The sequence below is a fragment of the Conger conger genome, chromosome 15, assembly GCF_963514075.1.
Source record: "Conger conger chromosome 15, fConCon1.1, whole genome shotgun sequence".
NCBI classification, from domain to species: domain Eukaryota; kingdom Metazoa; phylum Chordata; class Actinopteri; order Anguilliformes; family Congridae; genus Conger; species Conger conger.
Genome location: NC_083774.1, coordinates 34252056 through 34271192, shown reverse-complemented (window position 1 = coordinate 34271192; position 19137 = coordinate 34252056). Strand labels below are relative to the sequence as shown.

General features: G+C 43.8%; 1 protein-coding gene and 1 non-coding gene across 2 annotated transcripts in view; both read left to right on the top strand.

Annotated features, from left to right (window-relative positions):
* Positions 1–14910, top strand: part of LOC133111438 (guanine nucleotide-binding protein G(o) subunit alpha-like) — a 31163-nt gene extending 16253 nt beyond the window's left edge. The window contains exons 4-8 of the mRNA XM_061221794.1: positions 2051–2211; positions 2663–2791; positions 6395–6524; positions 7504–7657; positions 12560–14910. Coding sequence (XP_061077778.1) covers positions 2051–2211; positions 2663–2791; positions 6395–6524; positions 7504–7657; positions 12560–12747 — 762 coding nt within the window. The 3' untranslated portion in view covers positions 12748–14910. The remainder of the gene's footprint in view (positions 1–2050; positions 2212–2662; positions 2792–6394; positions 6525–7503; positions 7658–12559) is intronic.
* A 3514-nt stretch (positions 14911–18424) lies between these two features.
* On the top strand, positions 18425–18506 carry trnas-aga (transfer RNA serine (anticodon AGA)). Its single transcript has one exon. It is a non-coding gene; the product is annotated as a tRNA-Ser (tRNA).
* Positions 18507–19137: the final 631 nt, after the last annotated feature.

The window sequence follows — 19137 nt, the reverse complement described above, 5'->3', positions numbered from 1 at the left end:
CACACACACACACAGCTCTTTTCTTTTCCCAAATGCATGCTCTCTGTTTGCTGAGGGAAAGATGTCATTACAGCACTGGTCCAGCAGAGGGCACTAACACACATCTGTGGAAAATGGGCACTTTTATCTCCCGCACTACCTCTACGCCTAAATCTGATCAGATCCATTTTTCCTGTTCACTACCAGTATCAGATCAAATCTCATTGAGACAAATGGATGTGAAGCAGTCTGATTGCTCTAGACATTCTGATTGGTCTTGGGTATAAATAAAGCATTCTGATTGGTCTTGGGTGTAAATAAAGCATTCTGATTGGGCTGGGTGTAAGTGAAGGAAGTGACATCGCTGTTGTAAGCAGTTAGTCCATTCTCATTCCTTGAAACGTCAGAAGTCATGTCAGTTACAGACATGGCAGATGGGGAGAGGTGGATCCACAGGTCAGTTACAGATGTGGCAGATGGGGAGAGGTGGATCCACAGGTCAGTTACAGACGTGGCACATGGGGAGAGGTGGATCCACAGGTCAGTTACAGACATGGCAGATGGGGAGAGGTAGATCCACAGGTCAGTTACAGATGTGGCAGATGGGGAGAGGTGGATCCACAGGTCAGTTACAGACATGGCAGATGGGGAGAGGTGGATCCACAGGTCAGTTACAGATGTGGCAGATGGGGAGAGGTGGATCCACAGGTCAGTTACAGACGTGGCAGATGGGGAGAGGTGGATCCACAGGTCGATCATTTATCAGCATGCACTGATGCTTTCTCGCTCAAAGGAAAGATTGGGAGCTCCCTACTTCTACTCCTAGAAGGAACATTTCACGGGTTGGAATGTCCTTAAGGATGGATTAGATCGATTTCCAGATCTCGGATCGATTTCTGGGTCAGGAGCTAGTAAAAGAAAAGTAAAAGTGGCAGCAACACCTCCCTGTCCGCAGATGCGTCTGCAGGTGAGGTAAAGTCAGGTGTGTCTGCAGGTGAGGTAAAGCCACGGCCTTTGATCCTGGGATTCATTCTCATCCCTTATTTCATCCATCCGTCTCCTTGCTCCGCGCGTGGTCCGCCACTTTTGAGGACATTCAAATTCTCCTCAGGCTCTCGCCAAGGGTTTCGGCCTTCTGCGGAAGTCTTCATTTGGAACGCGTGACTTATCACTGACTTATCGATAGACCTGTGGATCCGCCTGTCCACGTCTTCCACGTCTGTGATTAATGTAATTTTCGAACTGACGCTTGGGCAAGGATTGTTCCATTCGTCTCATACGCGTTGCCTGGATCCTCCAGCCTCGTATCTCAGCCTTGCATCCCTTTCTCCTGTCCTCAGCTGGGGCGAGCTAAGGGCCGAGGAAAGGACCCCACAGTGAAGGCCTTTAGCTCCTGCTGTTCTCAGAGGGAATGAGAGGACAGAAGGGCCTCCTGATAAATAAATACATCACTTCCATGACAGCACACTGCTTCTTTTGGTATCAGGGTCACGATCAGCCCTGACAAAATTTACCAAACGTTTAATTTAAACATCGTGTTGTAAACCGTGGGCGGACTGACTGACAGAGGTACGGTTTGTGAGAAGGCCATTCTGTACGTACTCTGGGCTTTAAAGCATAAGCCCAAATATTATATTGTTGCTTTCTGATAGGTGTATGTCATTATTGATTCAGGCTACACCCCTGACACAGCCACCAAACGGGTGTAAACATACCTCAAAGACTGTTGTAGCGTTGGGAGGAAACATATTATTCAACCCTGAAACCGTAACGAAATGCTTTCCGATCGAACGGGCCCCTGGCATGTTTTTGGAGGAAATAGGGTCAAGTAAACTGTAAGTAAACTGAAATTGCTAAGAACTAAGAACACAAGACTACACAACCACCTGCCATTAATCGTTTAACTGGAATCTGCTAGCATTTTTGTTCCTCAAAAAAAAAGTTGTTTTGATTTGACAGACTGTCGACAACGTAAAACAGTGCACGCCTGAAATATTTATATATTCCCAGAAAGCAGCTGACCTGAAGTTTTCCCAGAATGCCCCTGACCTCAGCTCCCCCCCCCTCGCAGGCGGACGCTAAGATGGTGTGTGACGTGGTGAGCCGCATGGAGGACACGGAGCCGTACTCCGCCGAGCTCCTCGGCGCCATGGTGCGCCTCTGGACCGACGCCGGCATGCAGGAGTGCTTCAGCCGCGCCCGCGAATACCAGCTCAACGACTCCGCCCAGTAGTGAGTGCGCCCCCCCGCCTGTCAGGCCAGGGATTGCCACGCCATGTTTCATAGCACACCACAGTGCCTGTGCCGAGACATTTCCACTTGTAGTAATGTATAATTTACAAATGTGCTTAAATGCTGGATGGATGTTGGGATGTGTTATATGATTTTACTGATTTTAAGATATTTTAAAAAATGGAAGACAATTTATAACCAATAAAGATACAGTGCACTACCAGCAGTAGGAGACAGATTTGAAGCTTTGACTGAGTTACTTTAAATTATATGATTGTAATAATTAAAATCTTTCTATATGGATGTGGCCAGTACTGTGAAACTAAGAACACAAGACCATTAACCACCAGCCATTCACCGTTTAACTGCCAGATCTTCTGTTAGCATTAGGACAGGATCAGTGCATCAGGGGCTCCATAGGGGCAGGGGTTATTTCTCTGTCTTCTTGCAGTTATCTGGACAGCCTGGATCGCATTGGAGCAGCAGATTACCAGCCTACGGAGCAGGATATTCTCAGGACCCGGGTTAAGACCACGGGAATTGTAGAAACACACTTCACTTTCAAGAATTTACATTTCAGGTTAGTCACTCCGTCTGCACTTGTGCATTCTGGAGTATTCGATATATTGTGTCATTAAGGTTAATCATTTACTGGTTTTAAAAATGGGAGTAAAAAAAACACGGGTGAAAATCGGATTATAATAATGCACATTTCTGGGATAAATATAGAATTTTAATTTCAAACAGTTATTTTTTTAACAGTAGGCTTTGTTAATGGAACATTGATAGTGCGCATTCCAGGAGATTGGATACATTGTGCCTGCTAGTGCAACTGCACATTTAGTGACGTTCGCACAGTGACACATTCAAGAAATAGGCCTAACATAGCCATAATAATGAGGAGGTAATTTCAGTTTAACCCCTTAAACCGCACGACCAGAGTGGGTTTATTTGCATTCAATCCTTTTCTTAATGGCAAAAGTGATAAAACAAACAGTTCTGTTTGTATAAACTATTTGCATAAATAACGATTCCTTATTTTGTCAAATGTGGGGTGACAAAACGAGTGTGGGGGGACCCCACCTTTTATGCATTTTAAAATTTCACAGATGACACAAATCAGGCTACAATTGGTATTATTTTAACAGCGATGGTCCAGAGACCCTAATCCATAATAAATTTTAATTCCAAAAACAATCCAAATGTGGAGAAACATCAATAAGAAAATAATAAAATCTGGCCAAAAATCTGTCCTTTTTGAATTTTTCTGGGGAAATTGGTTGAAATCGACAATGATCTTGCGTGTCGTACACACTTACTCATTTGAAAGTGCTGCCATTGTGTGAGTGTGCAGAATATAGTGTTATGTGAGGCCATTGTACTGTAAGACAGTATAACGGAATGTTAAGCCTGTTACATACTCTACGCAGGGAACACAAGGGGCGTTTCTTGGGTCCTTGTGTAACATAAATTTTGTAACACAACACAAACGTTTAAGGAGCGGTAAATACAAACAGGATGTAAATATTGTTCAATGAACAACTATGAATGAAGAAGTAATCCTTTCCACTCAAAGGTTACTCACTCCAGCCAGATCAGCCCAGGTTGCCTTGCGGATTGGAAGTATATCACCTCAAACATGACTAAAAGAAGCCGGCAAATGCGTGTACAGTACTGTGCAAAAGTTTTAGGCAGCTGTGAAAATATGCTGTAAAGTAAGAATGCTTTCAAAAAATTTTATCAATTAACAAAATGCTAAGTGAGTGAACAGAAGAAAAATATAAATCAAATCAATATTTGGTGTGACCACCCTTTGCTTTCAAACCAGCATCAATTCTTCTAGGAACACTTGCACAAAGTCAGGGATTTTGTAGGCATATACTCAGGTGTGTGATTAACCAATTATACCAAACAGGAGCTAATGATCATCAATTTAATATGTAGGATGAAACACAATCATTAACTGAAATAGAAACAGCTGTGTAGGAGGGTTAAAACTGGGTGAGGAACAGCCAAACTCTGCTTCCAAGGTGAGGTTGCTGAAGTCAGGTTGCTGACAGTTTAATGTCAGAAGTCATACACCATGGCATGACTGAGCACAGCAACAGGACACAAGGTAGTTATACTGCATCAGCAATGTTGAGGACCGTAGACGCTGTGGTCAGCCAAGGAAACTTAGTGCAGCAGATGAAAGAGATCATGCTTACTTCTCTTTGTAATCAGAAGATGTCTAGTAGTGCCATCAGCTCAGAATTGGCAGAACCAGTGGGACCCATGTACACCCATCTACTGTGCGGAGAAGTCTGATCAGAAGTGGTCTTCATGGAAGAATTGCGGCCAAAAAGCCATACCTCCAACTTGGAAACAAGGCCAAGCCACTCAACTATGCACGAAAACACAGGAAATGCAGAAAAATGGTTCTCTGGACTGATTAAATATTTGGCTGTAGCAGAAGGCAGTTTGTTCACTGAAGGGCTGGAGAGCGGTACAAGAATGAGTGTCTGCAGGTAACAGTGAAGCATGGTGAAGGTTCCTTGCAAGTTTGGGGATTTGGTCAGAATTAATTGTCTCCTCAATGCAGAGAGGTACAGGCAGATACTTAATCATCATGCAATACCATCAGGGAGGCATCTGATTGGCCCCAAATGTATTCTGCAGCAGGACAATGACTCCAAACATACAGCCAATGTCATTAAGAACTATCTTCAGTGTAAAGAAGAACAAGGAGTCCTGGAAGTGATGGTATGACCCCCACAGAGCCCTGATCTCAACATCATCGAGTCTGTCTGGGATTACATGAAGAGACAGAAGCATTTGAGGCTGCCTAGTTCTCCAAGATGTTTGGAACAACCTACCTAAAGAGTTCCTTCAAAAACTGTGTGCAAGTATACTTAAAAGAATTGATGCTGTTTTGAAGGCAAAGGGTGGTCACACCAAATTTGGATTTGATTTAGATTTTTCTTCTGTTCATTCACTTCTTCTGTTCATGCATTTTGTTAATTGATAAAAAGAAACTATTAACATTTCTGTTTTTAAAAGCATTCTTATTTTACAGCATTTTTACACACCTGGCTAAAACCTTTGCACAGTTTGATTTGATTTGATAATCTTTATTTTGAACTTACATATATTAAAACAAAATAAAACATAATGAAGGCCACAAACTATATTTAATGAAAAATAAAAAATAAAAAAAACAAAATAAATAAAAGTGCGATCATTTCTCATCCCCTGTGTCCAAAAAGGAGTAGGAAGAAGTAAAGACTTATTTACTCCTACCCCCTTATTTCATTAATCATAATTTCAATAATCAATTCCAAATGCGCTGTATGCTTACTATATATTATGATAGCTATATATAATTTATTTATACCTACATATACACACCTATTTGAATATTCTCATATATTACAGTACTGTGTATGCAGAATTTGCGTATGTCACAAGTCTGCACTGGCTTTCACTGCAAAAACCAAAAAATAAGTCTATCTCACCAAGTCTTTTAGTACTCATATTGAGACTTAAGATCTTATTTATTTTACTCTTTTGCTAAATAAGACAAAATATGAGACAGTTTTGACTCATTCAAGATTTGTCAATGCAATAAGAACATTGCCAATGCCATAAGAACAATAACAACATTTCACTCTTCAAGCAAACAGTCCCTTAAAACAAGCAACAGTTTCAATTTGAGAGAAGAAAATAAAATCTTAAGTCTTATTGCAAGACTAAAGACGCTTGTTATGACACATGTTTGCGTTCAGTGTATGCAATAGGCCTTAGAACATGCCATGTGAGTGTGGTGCTATGTAGGGAGGCACAGTGCAACGTAGAGTGCAGTGGTGTATGGTGTAAGAGTGTAAGTAGGTGTACGGTGTTGTTGTGCTGGATAACTTATTTGCCAGGCTCGTCCTTTTGGCAAAGATCAAACACTTGTATGTGAGATCTCAGCACTTCTGTGATGTCATTTGGCCTCACTAATGACCTCTGTCTGGCCATGAGAAGGCATATACAGATACTACATAGATCTGGCCTATACTATCAGCTGAAAAGTGGATAGTTTTGAATTAATTGGATTTGTATAGATTTGAACTGATTCAGCTTGGAATTGAATTTGAGTTGGATTTTGGATTCGGATGATTGGACTTTTGATTGGCTGATTTACAGTTGATTTACTTGCCAGGCTGTTTGACGTGGGAGGTCAGAGGTCAGAGAGGAAGAAGTGGATCCACTGCTTTGAGGACGTGACGGCCATTATTTTCTGTGTGGCCTTGAGCGGGTATGACCAAGTCCTGCACGAAGATGAGACCACAGTGAGTATAAACACACACACACACACACACACACACACACACACACACATACATTTTATTTGTTTGGGGATATGAATCTCTGGTCTTTAGCCTGACAGACACAGTGCTGTGAAAATGTCAGCCAGTGTTCCTTTGACACTTTTATCCAAAGCAACTTACAGTTGATTAGACTACGCAACTGTCAGTGGAGCTATGTGGGGTTAAGGGCCTTGCTCAAGGGACCAAAGAGCTTATCGTAGCTACAGTGGGGCTTGAACCACCAAGTCTCTCGATCCCACCTTAGCCACTAGGCTACAGGCTGTACTTCACTGTCTGGGAATCTTACGTATTCTCAGACAGTGAAGTACAGTGAGGTCCGTAAATATTTGGACAGTGACACAATTTTAAAGGGCTGTAAGGGCTTAAAGTCCTGAAGGATGTCAGTACCCTCCAATTAAAATGTGACTGTTAGCTTTAGGGTGTCCACATCTGTCTAGGAATTATAGCCCTTTGTGTCACTGTCCAAATACTTTCAGACCAAACTATATTCCAGTACTGTCCCAGAACAGCCTTCTACTTCAGTCTTCAGTAATGGCTTCAGTCACAGTCCTGCCGCAGTTAGCACCGTCTGTAGTGTCTGTGCCTGTATATACAGTCGCCCGGATAAACTGAAGCAACTTGAAACACACTAGCGCTGCCCACACCGCTGGCGCTAACAAAAACTGACCTCCGCTCTCTAACGCAATGTCTGTGATTCAGCAGTCACAGCAATCAAAGCCTTCACTCTGGAGTGAGAGACGTTTTGATTGGTTAAGCTCTGCGACTCTATGGCTCCACCTACAAATGGGGGGACGTGGCCTGGCCGCCGGTGCTCTATTCCTGCTTTCTCTTTGGTTTCCTGAGGCTCATCTTCCCACTCCGTCCGTCTGTCCGTCCGTCTGTCTTTCTGTCTGTCCCTCACCCTCTGTCTCCTTTCTCTTCTTCTTTTCCCCCTCTGCAGAATCGCATGCACGAGTCTCTCATGCTGTTCGATTCCATCTGTAACAACAAATTCTTCATCGACACCTCCATCATCCTCTTCCTAAATAAGAAAGATCTGTTTGCTGAAAAGATTAAAAAGTCTGCACTGAACATCTGTTTCCCTGAATACACAGGTAAGAGCATCGCTACCCCCGGCAACCGTTAAGGCCCAAAACAAACCCAACATAAGTACGTGAATGCAAATGACAACGGCAGGCCAGCGCATGGCCAACGCAAGCAAATCAATATGCGCTCTTGTGTCCCTGTGGAGGTAATAAACCCCAGTCCTCAAGGGGGCGATGAAGGACAGTTGTGAAAGTGAAGCGGAAGAAAACTTGCTGAAGAAGAAATATAGCAATATATAGAGCTATAGTGCCCCTGGCTGCGATGCTTGACACTGCAGCTTGTGCTTGCATTGTATTAAGACGTTGGTAACACGTTTCAGAATCCAGTGACATATGAAATCGACTTTGCAAAGCTTGAAGCATCAGCATTCACATACTTATGTATGGTATGTCTCTGGCCAACACACCCAACAAAGTGCAATAAGTACCGTGACATACAGGAAAGCACAATGACAACACCTGCACCACAACACACAGATACACAATGACAACACCTGCACCACAACACACAGATACACAATGACAACACCTGCACCACAACACACAGATACACAATGACAACACCTGCACCACAACACACAGATACACAATGACAACACCTGTACCACAACACACAGATACACAATGGCCAATACTGTACCATAACACACAGACACACAATGACAACACCTGTACCACAACACGCAGATACACAATGACAACACCTGTACCGCAACACACAGATACACAATGACAACACCTGTACCACAAGACACAGATACACAATGACAACACCTGTCCCGCAACACACAGATACACAATGGCTAATACTGTACCATAACACACAGATACACAATGGCCAATACTGTACCACAACACACAGATACACAATGGCTAATACTTTACCACAACACACAGATACACAATGACTAATACTGTACCACAACACACAGATAAACAATGGCTAATACTGTACCACAACACACAGATACACAATGACCACACTTGTACCGCAACACACAGATATACAATGACAACACCTGTACCACATCACACAGATACACAATGGCTAATACTGTACCACAACACACAGATACACAATGACCACACTTGTACCGCAACACACAGATACACAATGACAACACCTGTACCACAACACACAGATACACAATGGCTTATACTGTACCACAACACGCAGATACACAATGGCTGATACTGTACCACAACACACAGACACACAATGACAACACCTGTACCACAACACACAGATACACAATGGCCAATACTGTACCACAACACACAGATACACAATGGCTAATACTTTACCACAACACACAGATACGCAATGACTAATACTGTACCACAACACACAGATACACAATGTTTAATACTGTACCACATCACACAGATACACAATGACAACACCTGTACCACAACACACAGATACACAATGACAACACCTGTACCACAAGACACAGATACACAATGGCAACACCTGTACCACAAGATACCTATCCGAATTTTTGCATGCAAAACCAATTGCAATGCAACACACGCTCGGTTGACTTGAACAACCTACATGAACACAATGTTAGGAATACAGAAAATTGATTCGGGTTAATTGAACTGCATTACAACAGCAAATCCTTATTTCACATATTCGGATAGCTGTTCCAGTTTTATTGTCGCGGTCTACGGGGGTGAAGGGGTTGTTAAGGCACGCTGCAATTGACCTGGGGGGTATATCACTGAGACGCGGTATGTTCCAGAAGCAGTTTCTCGGCCCTGCTGACTGGCAGAGAGGGCACACGCACCAGCCCAGGGGTCTCATTTATAACCGTTGTGTATTTATAAATGTGGGTATGCCACTTTCTAAGCATAAATTGGGATATATAAAAAAAAACTTGATGAGGAAATTGCCGTACATTTATGGAAACTTTGACCCATGCGTACGCACATTACGGAGGCAAAGGGAAATAGCGTCTCTGCAGGCAAAGTAGTGAAATAAAGAAAATACCCTCACAGAGCACTTTATAAGGAACATTTTTACTTAATTACACCTACTTATTCATGCGATTTTCGCAACAAGAAGCACCTGGTTAATGAGAGATGTCAGAGGAGAATAGATCACAGAATAGATAATAGGCTAATTGCCAAATTAGAGATTTGCATTGACGTTGTGCAGTGTAACCTCACATTTACAGCAGTCTGTAGGCTAGTTAAATCCCTGTAGTCCAGATGCTGGTTGATCGCGTGTCATTTTTTAAAATGCATCGGTTCAAATAAGAGGCGGCACGGATGGTGCAGTGGGTAGCACTGCCGCCTCACGGCAAGGAGGTCCTGGGTTCGAATCCCCTTTGGCCGGGGCCTCTCTGTGCGGAGTTTGCATGTTCTCCCCGTGTCTGCGTGGGTTTCCTCCCACAGTCCAAAGACATGCACGTTAGGCCGATTGGAGAGTCTAAATTGCCTGTAGGCGTGTGAGTGAGTGTGTGAGTGAGTGAGTGTGTGAGTGTGTGTGTGAGTGTGTGAGTGTGTGTGTGAGTGTGTGTGTGAGTGTGTGAGTGTGTGAGTGTGTGAGTGTGTGTGAGTGTGTGAGTGTGTGAGTGTGTGAGTGTGTGAGTGTGTGAGTGTGTGAGTGTGTGAGTGTGTGAGTGTGTGTGAGTGTGTGAGTGTGTGTGTGAGTGTGTGAGTGTGTGAGTGAGTGTGTGAGTGAATGGTGCGTGTGCCCTGTGATGGACTGGCGACCTGTCCAGGGTGTATTCCTGCCTTTCGCCCAATGTATGCTGGGATAGGCTCCAGCCCCCCAGCCCCCCTGCCAGACAGACTTGATTGACATGAAATCTGTAAATATGCTGCTGTTAAGAACTTACAAATGGGGTTTTGCACTCCGTTGGGAGTGCAATATTTTCCTGATATAATATGATAACATTGAGTCTATTTTGCCATAGGCGACTAATGATTTAACATTTACGCTAGTTAAGGTCTCTATAAAATTTGACATATTTTTATGTCACGGTAAACTTTGCCAATGCATTTCATATTTCATACAGAAAACACAGAAATTATTTGAAACTATGGTACTGGAGAATTCAATTCCCTGCGGTGTTTGCATTCTTAACCCCGTGAAATGGCCACAGATTGATTGATAGTTTAAATCTAAACAGCTTTGGAATATTTCTTCAACCGCAATAATACGTGACGCCACTGGTGAATGCGCATTTATTTAAAACTGAGTTTACCATTTTAGCTTCAGAAATAATTATTGGTTATCGGTTATCCATTTTTTGTAAACGTTGACAGCTCGGTTTGGTTAACTGTTTAAACAAGGACGAATCAGCTTATGTTAATCAATTCCATCAATGTCCAAATTATCATTCTTATTTATCTTCCTAAATGTACATTCTGACATTGCCATTCACAGACATAGCCTACATAGGGATTATCAATGACAGTTCTATGCTTATCTATATTAATTAAGAGCCTTTCTTTAACCATGTATGGGTAATTGTAGGAGTGAACCAGGCCTCCTGCATGTAAGGACAACTCCAAGTTGTTTGGGATTTATAAAAGGAAACTGCGCACTGGCAGTCGTATGAAAGGTTTTTATAAATCACAATATTTTTTTGGTATACGTACATTTCCTCATTTGTACATATGCAAACATTTAGTTTGGATTCTCTGCAGAGTTTTATAAATGAGGCCCCAGGTGCTGAAAGTCTGCTCATTTCCACAGTACGGAGCTGGGACCGGCAGAGCTGGCCAGTCTGAAAGGATGTTGCTCGGTTTTACTTTCTTTTGGCTTTTTTATTTTATTGTATTACTTTATCATTTTTTGCCCGGAACCCATAAGGGGGAAGGGTGAAGACAAATTATTATTTATGTTGTGTTGGTGTTGGCGCTCTGTCTCTCCATGCGGCAAACAATGCCAAACATCCTGGAAGTGCCGCATCTACCTCCCAGGGGAGCCACACAGCGTGTGACAATCACGAAGCAGGATTACTGAGTAGGCTGGAGAAACTCACCGAGGAAATCCCATGGACTTCAGTCCATGTTCCAGTTTTGGAAAGGTTCTGGTTTAACTCAGTAATCGTGCTTTATGATAGACGTGATATACCCCCCTGCTGTGTTCAGGTTTTGTGCAGCCCTAACGTTGTGAACATGTAGCGGGACTGCTATGTTAAACTGCAGCACTCTTCAGTTGATCCAAAATGGTGGAGTACAGGGGAAAGTAAAGACACACATTTGTATGAACAGATTTGTATCTCTCTTTCATACTTATGCTCCTTCTCTCTGTGTGTCTTTATTGGCATGATACATATTTAATGTACATACTGCTACAGCTAATTTAATTAATTCTATATTCAATAAAATTCACATATGCTTAAAACTAACCTTATGGCAACATTAATAACAAGGATTACATTAACAGCATAAGTGTGTGCCCCCTTTCTTATCTCCTTTATTATTGTATGTTTGTCACATTGAATGGCTTCAGATCTTTATCTTTTCTTGAAATGTAATATTAGACAAAGGGAACCAGAGTAAACACAAACATATTTTTTAAATGATCTTTTCATTTTTTTTTATGTATCAAACACCCGTATGAAAAAGTAATTGCCTACTTAAACTGGTTTCACCACCTTTAGCAGAAATAGCTACAACCAAACAGTGCCTAAAATGTAATATCAGTCTTTCAAATCGCTGTGGAGGGATTCCAACTCTCTCTTCTTTACAGAACTGCTTTCGTTCAGACAAACTTGTTTGGTTTGGTCTGGTTTAGTCTGGTCTGGTCTGGTTTGGTTTGGTTTTCAGGCATGGACTGCTCGTTTCAGGTCCTGCCACAGCATCTCTCTCTCCCTCTTTCTCTCTCTCTTTCTCTCTCTCTCACGGTGTCTGTTCTTTCTCATCCCTCTCTACCTCTGCCCTGTCCAGGCCCCAATACCTACGATGATGCAGCAGCTTACATCCAGTCGCAGTTTGAGAGCAAAAACCGCTCCCCCAACAAAGAGATCTACTGTCACATGACCTGCGCCACGGACACAGGCAACATCCAGGTGGTGTTCGACGCCGTGACCGACATCATCATCGCCAACAACCTGCGTGGGTGTGGCCTGTACTAATGGACACTTGCTCTTAATTTATGGCCGTCATTTTGGCACTGAAGTGCAAGGTGGTTAACAAGAATGAGGGTTCTTAACAGATACATATACATACATACACATACACACGTGTGTGTGTGTGTGTGTGTATATATATATATGTGCGCGTGCGTGTATGTGTGGGTATGTCTGTGTGCGTATGTGTGTGTATATATAAGTATATTTTATTCAATTTTTTTTTTAAGTTTGTCTCTAAGAGCTGCCAACAGCGGATTTCTTATAGAAACCCTTTTAGCATTTTATTTTTATTTTTTTTGGTTGGTCTGTTTGTCACCCTCTTTTCACTGTGTCTTTAAAAAAACAGCACATTCTTTGTTTCACATAAGGAAATGTGTCTTCATTTAAATTTTTAAATGTTTAACTGTTAACTGTATGTACATTTATTATATGGATATGTGGACATGTTAACCTGGACACGTTTTGGTTGAGGATGAGGATGGTAATAAGGCGGGCTAATAAGTGCAGATTTCCACACAGGGACTAAGTTTCAGCTCATCTCCTGGTGACGATCAGATCTGCATTTCCCAGCATGCTTTGTGTTCTCTTGTGGATCAGCCAAAAGGGGTCTCCCAGGTGCCACCCTGTCTCCAAGGCAGGTCTTGCTATTGGCCATGCCTATTCAAGGGCGGGCCTTAGTGCTCTGTACTGTTATGAGGCCTGTTAGCCAATGAAATTTCAGAAAAGTGTCCTATCTGTGCCAGCCTGAAAATGGCATGTATGGGAATAGCACTAGAATCACTAGGTTACTGAAAAAACTATTTGAATATTATCATGTAATGACTTGTAATTTTTTATTGTCATTGGTAAAGGTCATTACATACTGATGTTCACACCAGCTTCATGCTCATTATAGATGCAACACACACACACACTTACACACACACACACACACACATGTTGATACACACATACACACACACTTTATATACACACACACACGTTGATACACACCCTCACATGTTCACAGACAAATTCACACGCACACACACACACACACACACACACTCACATGTTCACACAAATACTCTCATACATTCACACAGGCTCATGCACACACACACACACACACACACACACACACACACATTGATACACACTAACAAGTTCACACAAATGCACTCACCATACGCACATGCACACACACGCATACACACACACACACACACACACACACAGACCTCCCATCATAACCGATCACTTCTTTACTGTTTTTAGTTGTGTACATCTCCTGTTGCTCCTGTTCCACACATAGCATGATTCGCCTGCTTTTTTAAAAACAAATATAAACAAAATAGTGCTCCAAAACTCAAAATCCACCAAAAAAAGAAAAAAAAAAAGAAAAATGAAGAAAAACGAATAAAAAAGGGACACTGGGAGGGGGAGACAGGCATAATCATTATTATTGTTATTATTATTATTATAGTAATAATAATGCTGTACGGGTTGGTCTTCTGTACATTCTGTGTATTGTAGCTGAAGATGATTTTATCTCCTCCTGTGTGTGTCTCAGCTGACCCTGTGGCTTTATCTGTCTCCTCGACCAAGTCTGTACTTACTGGGAAATATGGTGTGGAAAGTAATAATCATAGTGGAGTGTGTCAGGTCCTTGTGGTAAGGGATGCGCCACAAGCTTGAAAAGATTTGGGATTTCGGGGCAGACCTGAAAGTTGCGCAGCCGGGCAGGTAAACGCGCTTTGCACCGCGCACCTGTGCAGGTGAACACGCAGCGAGCTGCGCAGCCGGCTGTACACGTCGAAGCGGCCGTGGTCGCGGAGCCATACAGGTAAACACATTTTGCACTGTGCGGCTGTGCAGGTTGACGCTGTTGTGTGTCTGTACAGGTTAACACATTTTGCACTGTGCGGCTGTGCAGGTTGACGCTGTTGTGTGTCTGTACAGGTTAACAGGTTTCACACCGCACGCCTGTACAGCTTAACTTTGCGCCATGTAGCTGTACAGGTTAACGCGCTTTGTGCTGAATGGCTGTACAGGTTAACACGCTTACTCTTTAGTTTTGTAACTTGAACTGGCACACACCTGGCAGGTACATAGAAAAGCACAGCTCTCACTCACTGTCCGAGAGACCTCTCTGGCTCTGAATAAAGAATCTTGTACATAATGACATCCTCTGTCAAGGTCTTGTTCTTGCCTGCTCCCCAGTTCTCGCTGTTAACTTCTCCAAGCTCCAGGACCCATTTTAGTCATTTGGCAGACACTTTTAATCCAAAGCGACTTACAACTGCATAGGTTCTTCCACAACTTAAAGCATCACATCCATAACAAGTCAAATACACAAAGTGTTGTTCTAAACATATAGTCATTATAAGTGCAATTTTTATTTTTTTATTTTTTTGGGGTTAGACAAGAGGGATAGGGATATCAGAAAGGGGGCGGGGGAAATCAGGATGTAGGACTAAGGTACAGTTTGAAAAGGTGTGTTTTTAGTCTGCGTCGAAATAGGGGGAGCGATTCTGCTGTCCTGACAGTGGTAGGCAAGTCATTCCACTTGGGGAGTAGGGAGTGATCAAGGATTGTATGTAAGGTGGGGCAGTCCCCTTAGCAGCCTGAAATGCCAACACTAGGGCCTTGAATTGGATGTGTGCGGCAATAGGAAGCCAGTGGAGGCCAATGAGGAGCGGGGTGACATGGGCCAACCTGGCGGGCTGCAGCGTTCTGGACCAGCTGGAGGGATCTTGATGGCACAAGCTGGGAGACCGGCTAGGAGGGAGTTGCAGTAATCCAGGCGGGAAATGACGAGTGCCTGGACTAGGAGCTGGGTGGCTTTCTCCGTAAGGGGATGACGGATACGCCGTATATTGTAGAGGAAGAACCTGCAGGTTCTGACAGTGAAGGATACTTGTGGAGCCAGGGTGAGGCAGTTATCAAGAGTCACCCCGAGATTCTTTGCCGTATGGAAGGAGGAAACTACAAAGTCCTCAACAGTCAGTGAGAGGTCGATTGTCGGAGAGGACTGAGCAGGGATGTAGAGAAGCTCAGTTTTGGCAAGTTTAAGCTTCAGGTGGTGTGAAGTCATCCATGCAGAGATATCAGCCAAGCAGGCAGAGATCTGTGTGGTAGCCTGGGTATTGGGGGGGAAGGAAATAAAGAGTTGGGTGTCATCAGCCTAAGAGTGGTAAGAAAAGCCATGGGAAGAGATTACAGAACCAAGAGACATGGTGTATAGCAAGAAAAGGAGAGGACCAAGAACTGAGCCCTGTGGGACAGTTTGTAGGGGGTGAGGGTCAGAGACTGAGCCCCTCCAAGTCACCTGGTAGGAATGACCAGCAAGGTAGGAGGAAAACCAAGCGAGTGCTGATCCTGTGACACCCATCCCAGACAGCGATGAGAGCAGAATCTCATGGTTGACAGTATCGAAGGCGGCCGACAGGTCGAGGAAGATGAGGACAGAGGAGAGGGATTTGGCTTTAGCAGAGTGGAGTGCCTCAGTGACCGCGAGCAGGGCGGTATCAGTAGAGTGGCCACTCTTGAAGCCGGACTGGTTGGGATCGTGGAGATTGTTGTGAAGAAGATAAGTGGACAGTTGGGAGCAGACCGCCCCAGAGTTCCAGAGTTTTAGCGAGAAAGGGAAGAAGAGAGACAGGCTGGTAGTTGTTCAGAGCAAGGGTCAAGAGTAGGTTTTTTGAGCAGGGGAGTGACTCTGGCCCTCTTCAGGGAGGAGGGCCTGGTGCTGGAGGAGAGGGAGGTGTTGATTAGAGAGGAGAGAAAAGGGAGAATGTCATTAGAGATAGATTGTGGAAGGGGAGAGGGGATGGGACAAGAGGACAGGTGGTTGGGCGGTGGGATGTAAGGAGTTTCAAAGTGTTGCAGTCAGAGAGGGGAGAAAAGGAGGATAGGGAGTTAGGGAAGGTAGGAGGGTCAGCAGGGGGAGAGGATGGGGAGAAGGAATTGCGAATGGCATCGACCTTCTTTTCAAAGAAGGAGACAAAGTCATCAGGTGTGAGTGATGAGGGAGGTGGGGGGGGGGGGGCAAAAGAGAGGAGAAGGTTGAAAACAGTTTGCGGGGTTTAGAGGCGGCCGCGTTAATTTTCGAGTGAAAGAAGATTTAGCTCGAGAGACAGAGGAATGGAAAGATGATAGGAGGGCATGGAAGGAAGCAAAATTACTGGGGAGACAGGACCTTTTCCATTTTCTCTCCGCTGCCCGCAGTTTGATTCGGACAGCTCGTAGAGCATCAGAAAGCCATGGACTGGGGCGGGAGGCCCGAGCTAATTTGGTGGTGAGGGGACACAGAGAGTCAAAGGAAGATGAGAGGATTTGTAGCAGCATCGTCGGGAGACAGTCGAGAGAAAGACACCGTGGATGGTAGGGAGAAGAGGATTGTAGACGAGAGGGTGGAGGTAGACAGGTGGCGTAGGTTCTGCCGACAGGTGACAGTGGATGGTGGGAGAGATGGATGGGTGTGAGAGGAGAGTGGAAGAGAAAAAGAGATGAAGGAGTGGTCAGATATATGGAGTGGTGTTACAGAGAGGTTGGTTGTTGTGCAGTTCCTTGTGAAGATGAGGTCAAAAAGGTTGCCTGCTTTGTGGGTGGGAGGGGAAAGTGTGAGGGTAAGGTCAAAAGAAGAAAGGAGGAAGAGAAAGGTAGACTGGGAGGACTCTGAGTTAAGATTGAAGTCACCCAGGAGGATCAGGGGAGTGTCATTGACTGGTGAGGAGCTAAGGAGGATGTCCATCTCATCCAAGAAGCTCCCCAGAGAACCTGGGGGGCAATAAACAACAATAATAAAGAGATTGCATGAGAAAGTAACAGAAACCGCATGAAAGTCAAAAGAGGAGAAGGAGAAGGATGAGGAGAAGACACTAGATCTCCTTGTTTGACCCGCCTCCTTGTTTGGGTTTCCAATGGAGCGTTTGCATTAAAGGCCACAGCTTCCATCGTCCGCTTCTGGTTTCTGACTCGCAGCCGTGCCACTTCCAGGACGGGGCCGATTCGCTTGCACACAGATGGCTCGAAACAACTGCAGAAGCACTACAAAGAAGGACCAGGTCAGTCAATCAGTCACCCACATAATCCGCGACTCAGAGGCATAACATTGCAAGCTAAATGTAGCCACCAATCATTTCCGATACTACTCTTGGTAAAGCTGGTGTCTTAAACTTCAGTTCTGACTGGCCACTGTCCCTGCTGGTTTTTGTGATTTCATTTTTAGACCTTAGAAACATTCCGTGCATGCTCTTTAGTCAATCAATTACTTAAAGGCACAATAGGTAAGATTTTTGTGAAACATTGTTACAAGACCATTGTAAATCCTTTCCTATCATTGAAAAAGGCTCACTGACATGTTGACTCACTCTCTGCCTGTGTTTGTCGTCCTTAAATTTGGGTTTCAAAATATTCAGTTGACGGAAAGACACTATACCAAAACATTGTTTAGCTGTACAAAAATTCAAGCTCATTGGTTGGTCTTTCTGGGGTCCACACACAACAATTATTTCAAGATCCGTGCAAGATACCCCGTGTTTGATTCCACATTTTAAGCACACAAACAAGTCGGTTCGAATCCCACTTCTGACAGTCCATGGGGCTCTTTTCCATCAGCAGATGCATTCAGTTGTGTTTCTGCACGTGCTTGTGAAGATGAACTTTTCAAGCACAGCCACCGTGAGCAGGCAGCCAGGTAATCGTGGCCGAGTGGTTAAGGCGATGGACTAGAAATCCATTGGGGTCTCCCCGCGCAGGTTCGAATCCTGCCGATTACGTCCAGTGTGTTTTCGTGGTAATTCATGTTGGCAGCAGATTGTTCTGCGTCTCCTGTTACTAACTACATTTGATAAGTACTTGAGAATCTCACCCAGTCTCTGCGAGGCTTCATCGAAATGAGCCTCTGTGATGCGAACCCGAACCGTAACTTGGGAAAGAAAGTACTTCTCACTAACCTAACCCTAGAAATTCATTGGGGTCTCAACGGAAAGTTTTGAATCCTGCCCATTACGGCCCGTGTGTTTTCCTTGCAATTCAAGTTGGGAGCCGAAAGATACTCTCTGTTAAGCACACAAGCTCAATTTTGGTAACATCAGCTTTCTAGGTACATTTTGCTACTCCTTCAATATGCCATGATCTATCACAACATATGACAAAAGCATTGCCATGTTCCTGCATCAAATTGCTACCAGTCTGCTATATCTCGCATACATGCATTTTATAGCTACCTGAAGGCTACTGTCGACATATTTCTGCCAGTAACAATTGGAATATTTCTCCTGCCACTAATAAATATGTCAATGGCATTTAAAGTGCATTTTGGTGTCCTCAACAGTAGGTTAACTGCACAAATTGATCCAACTGAAGTAATGTCCTATTACTAAATACATTTGATAAGTACTTGAGAAT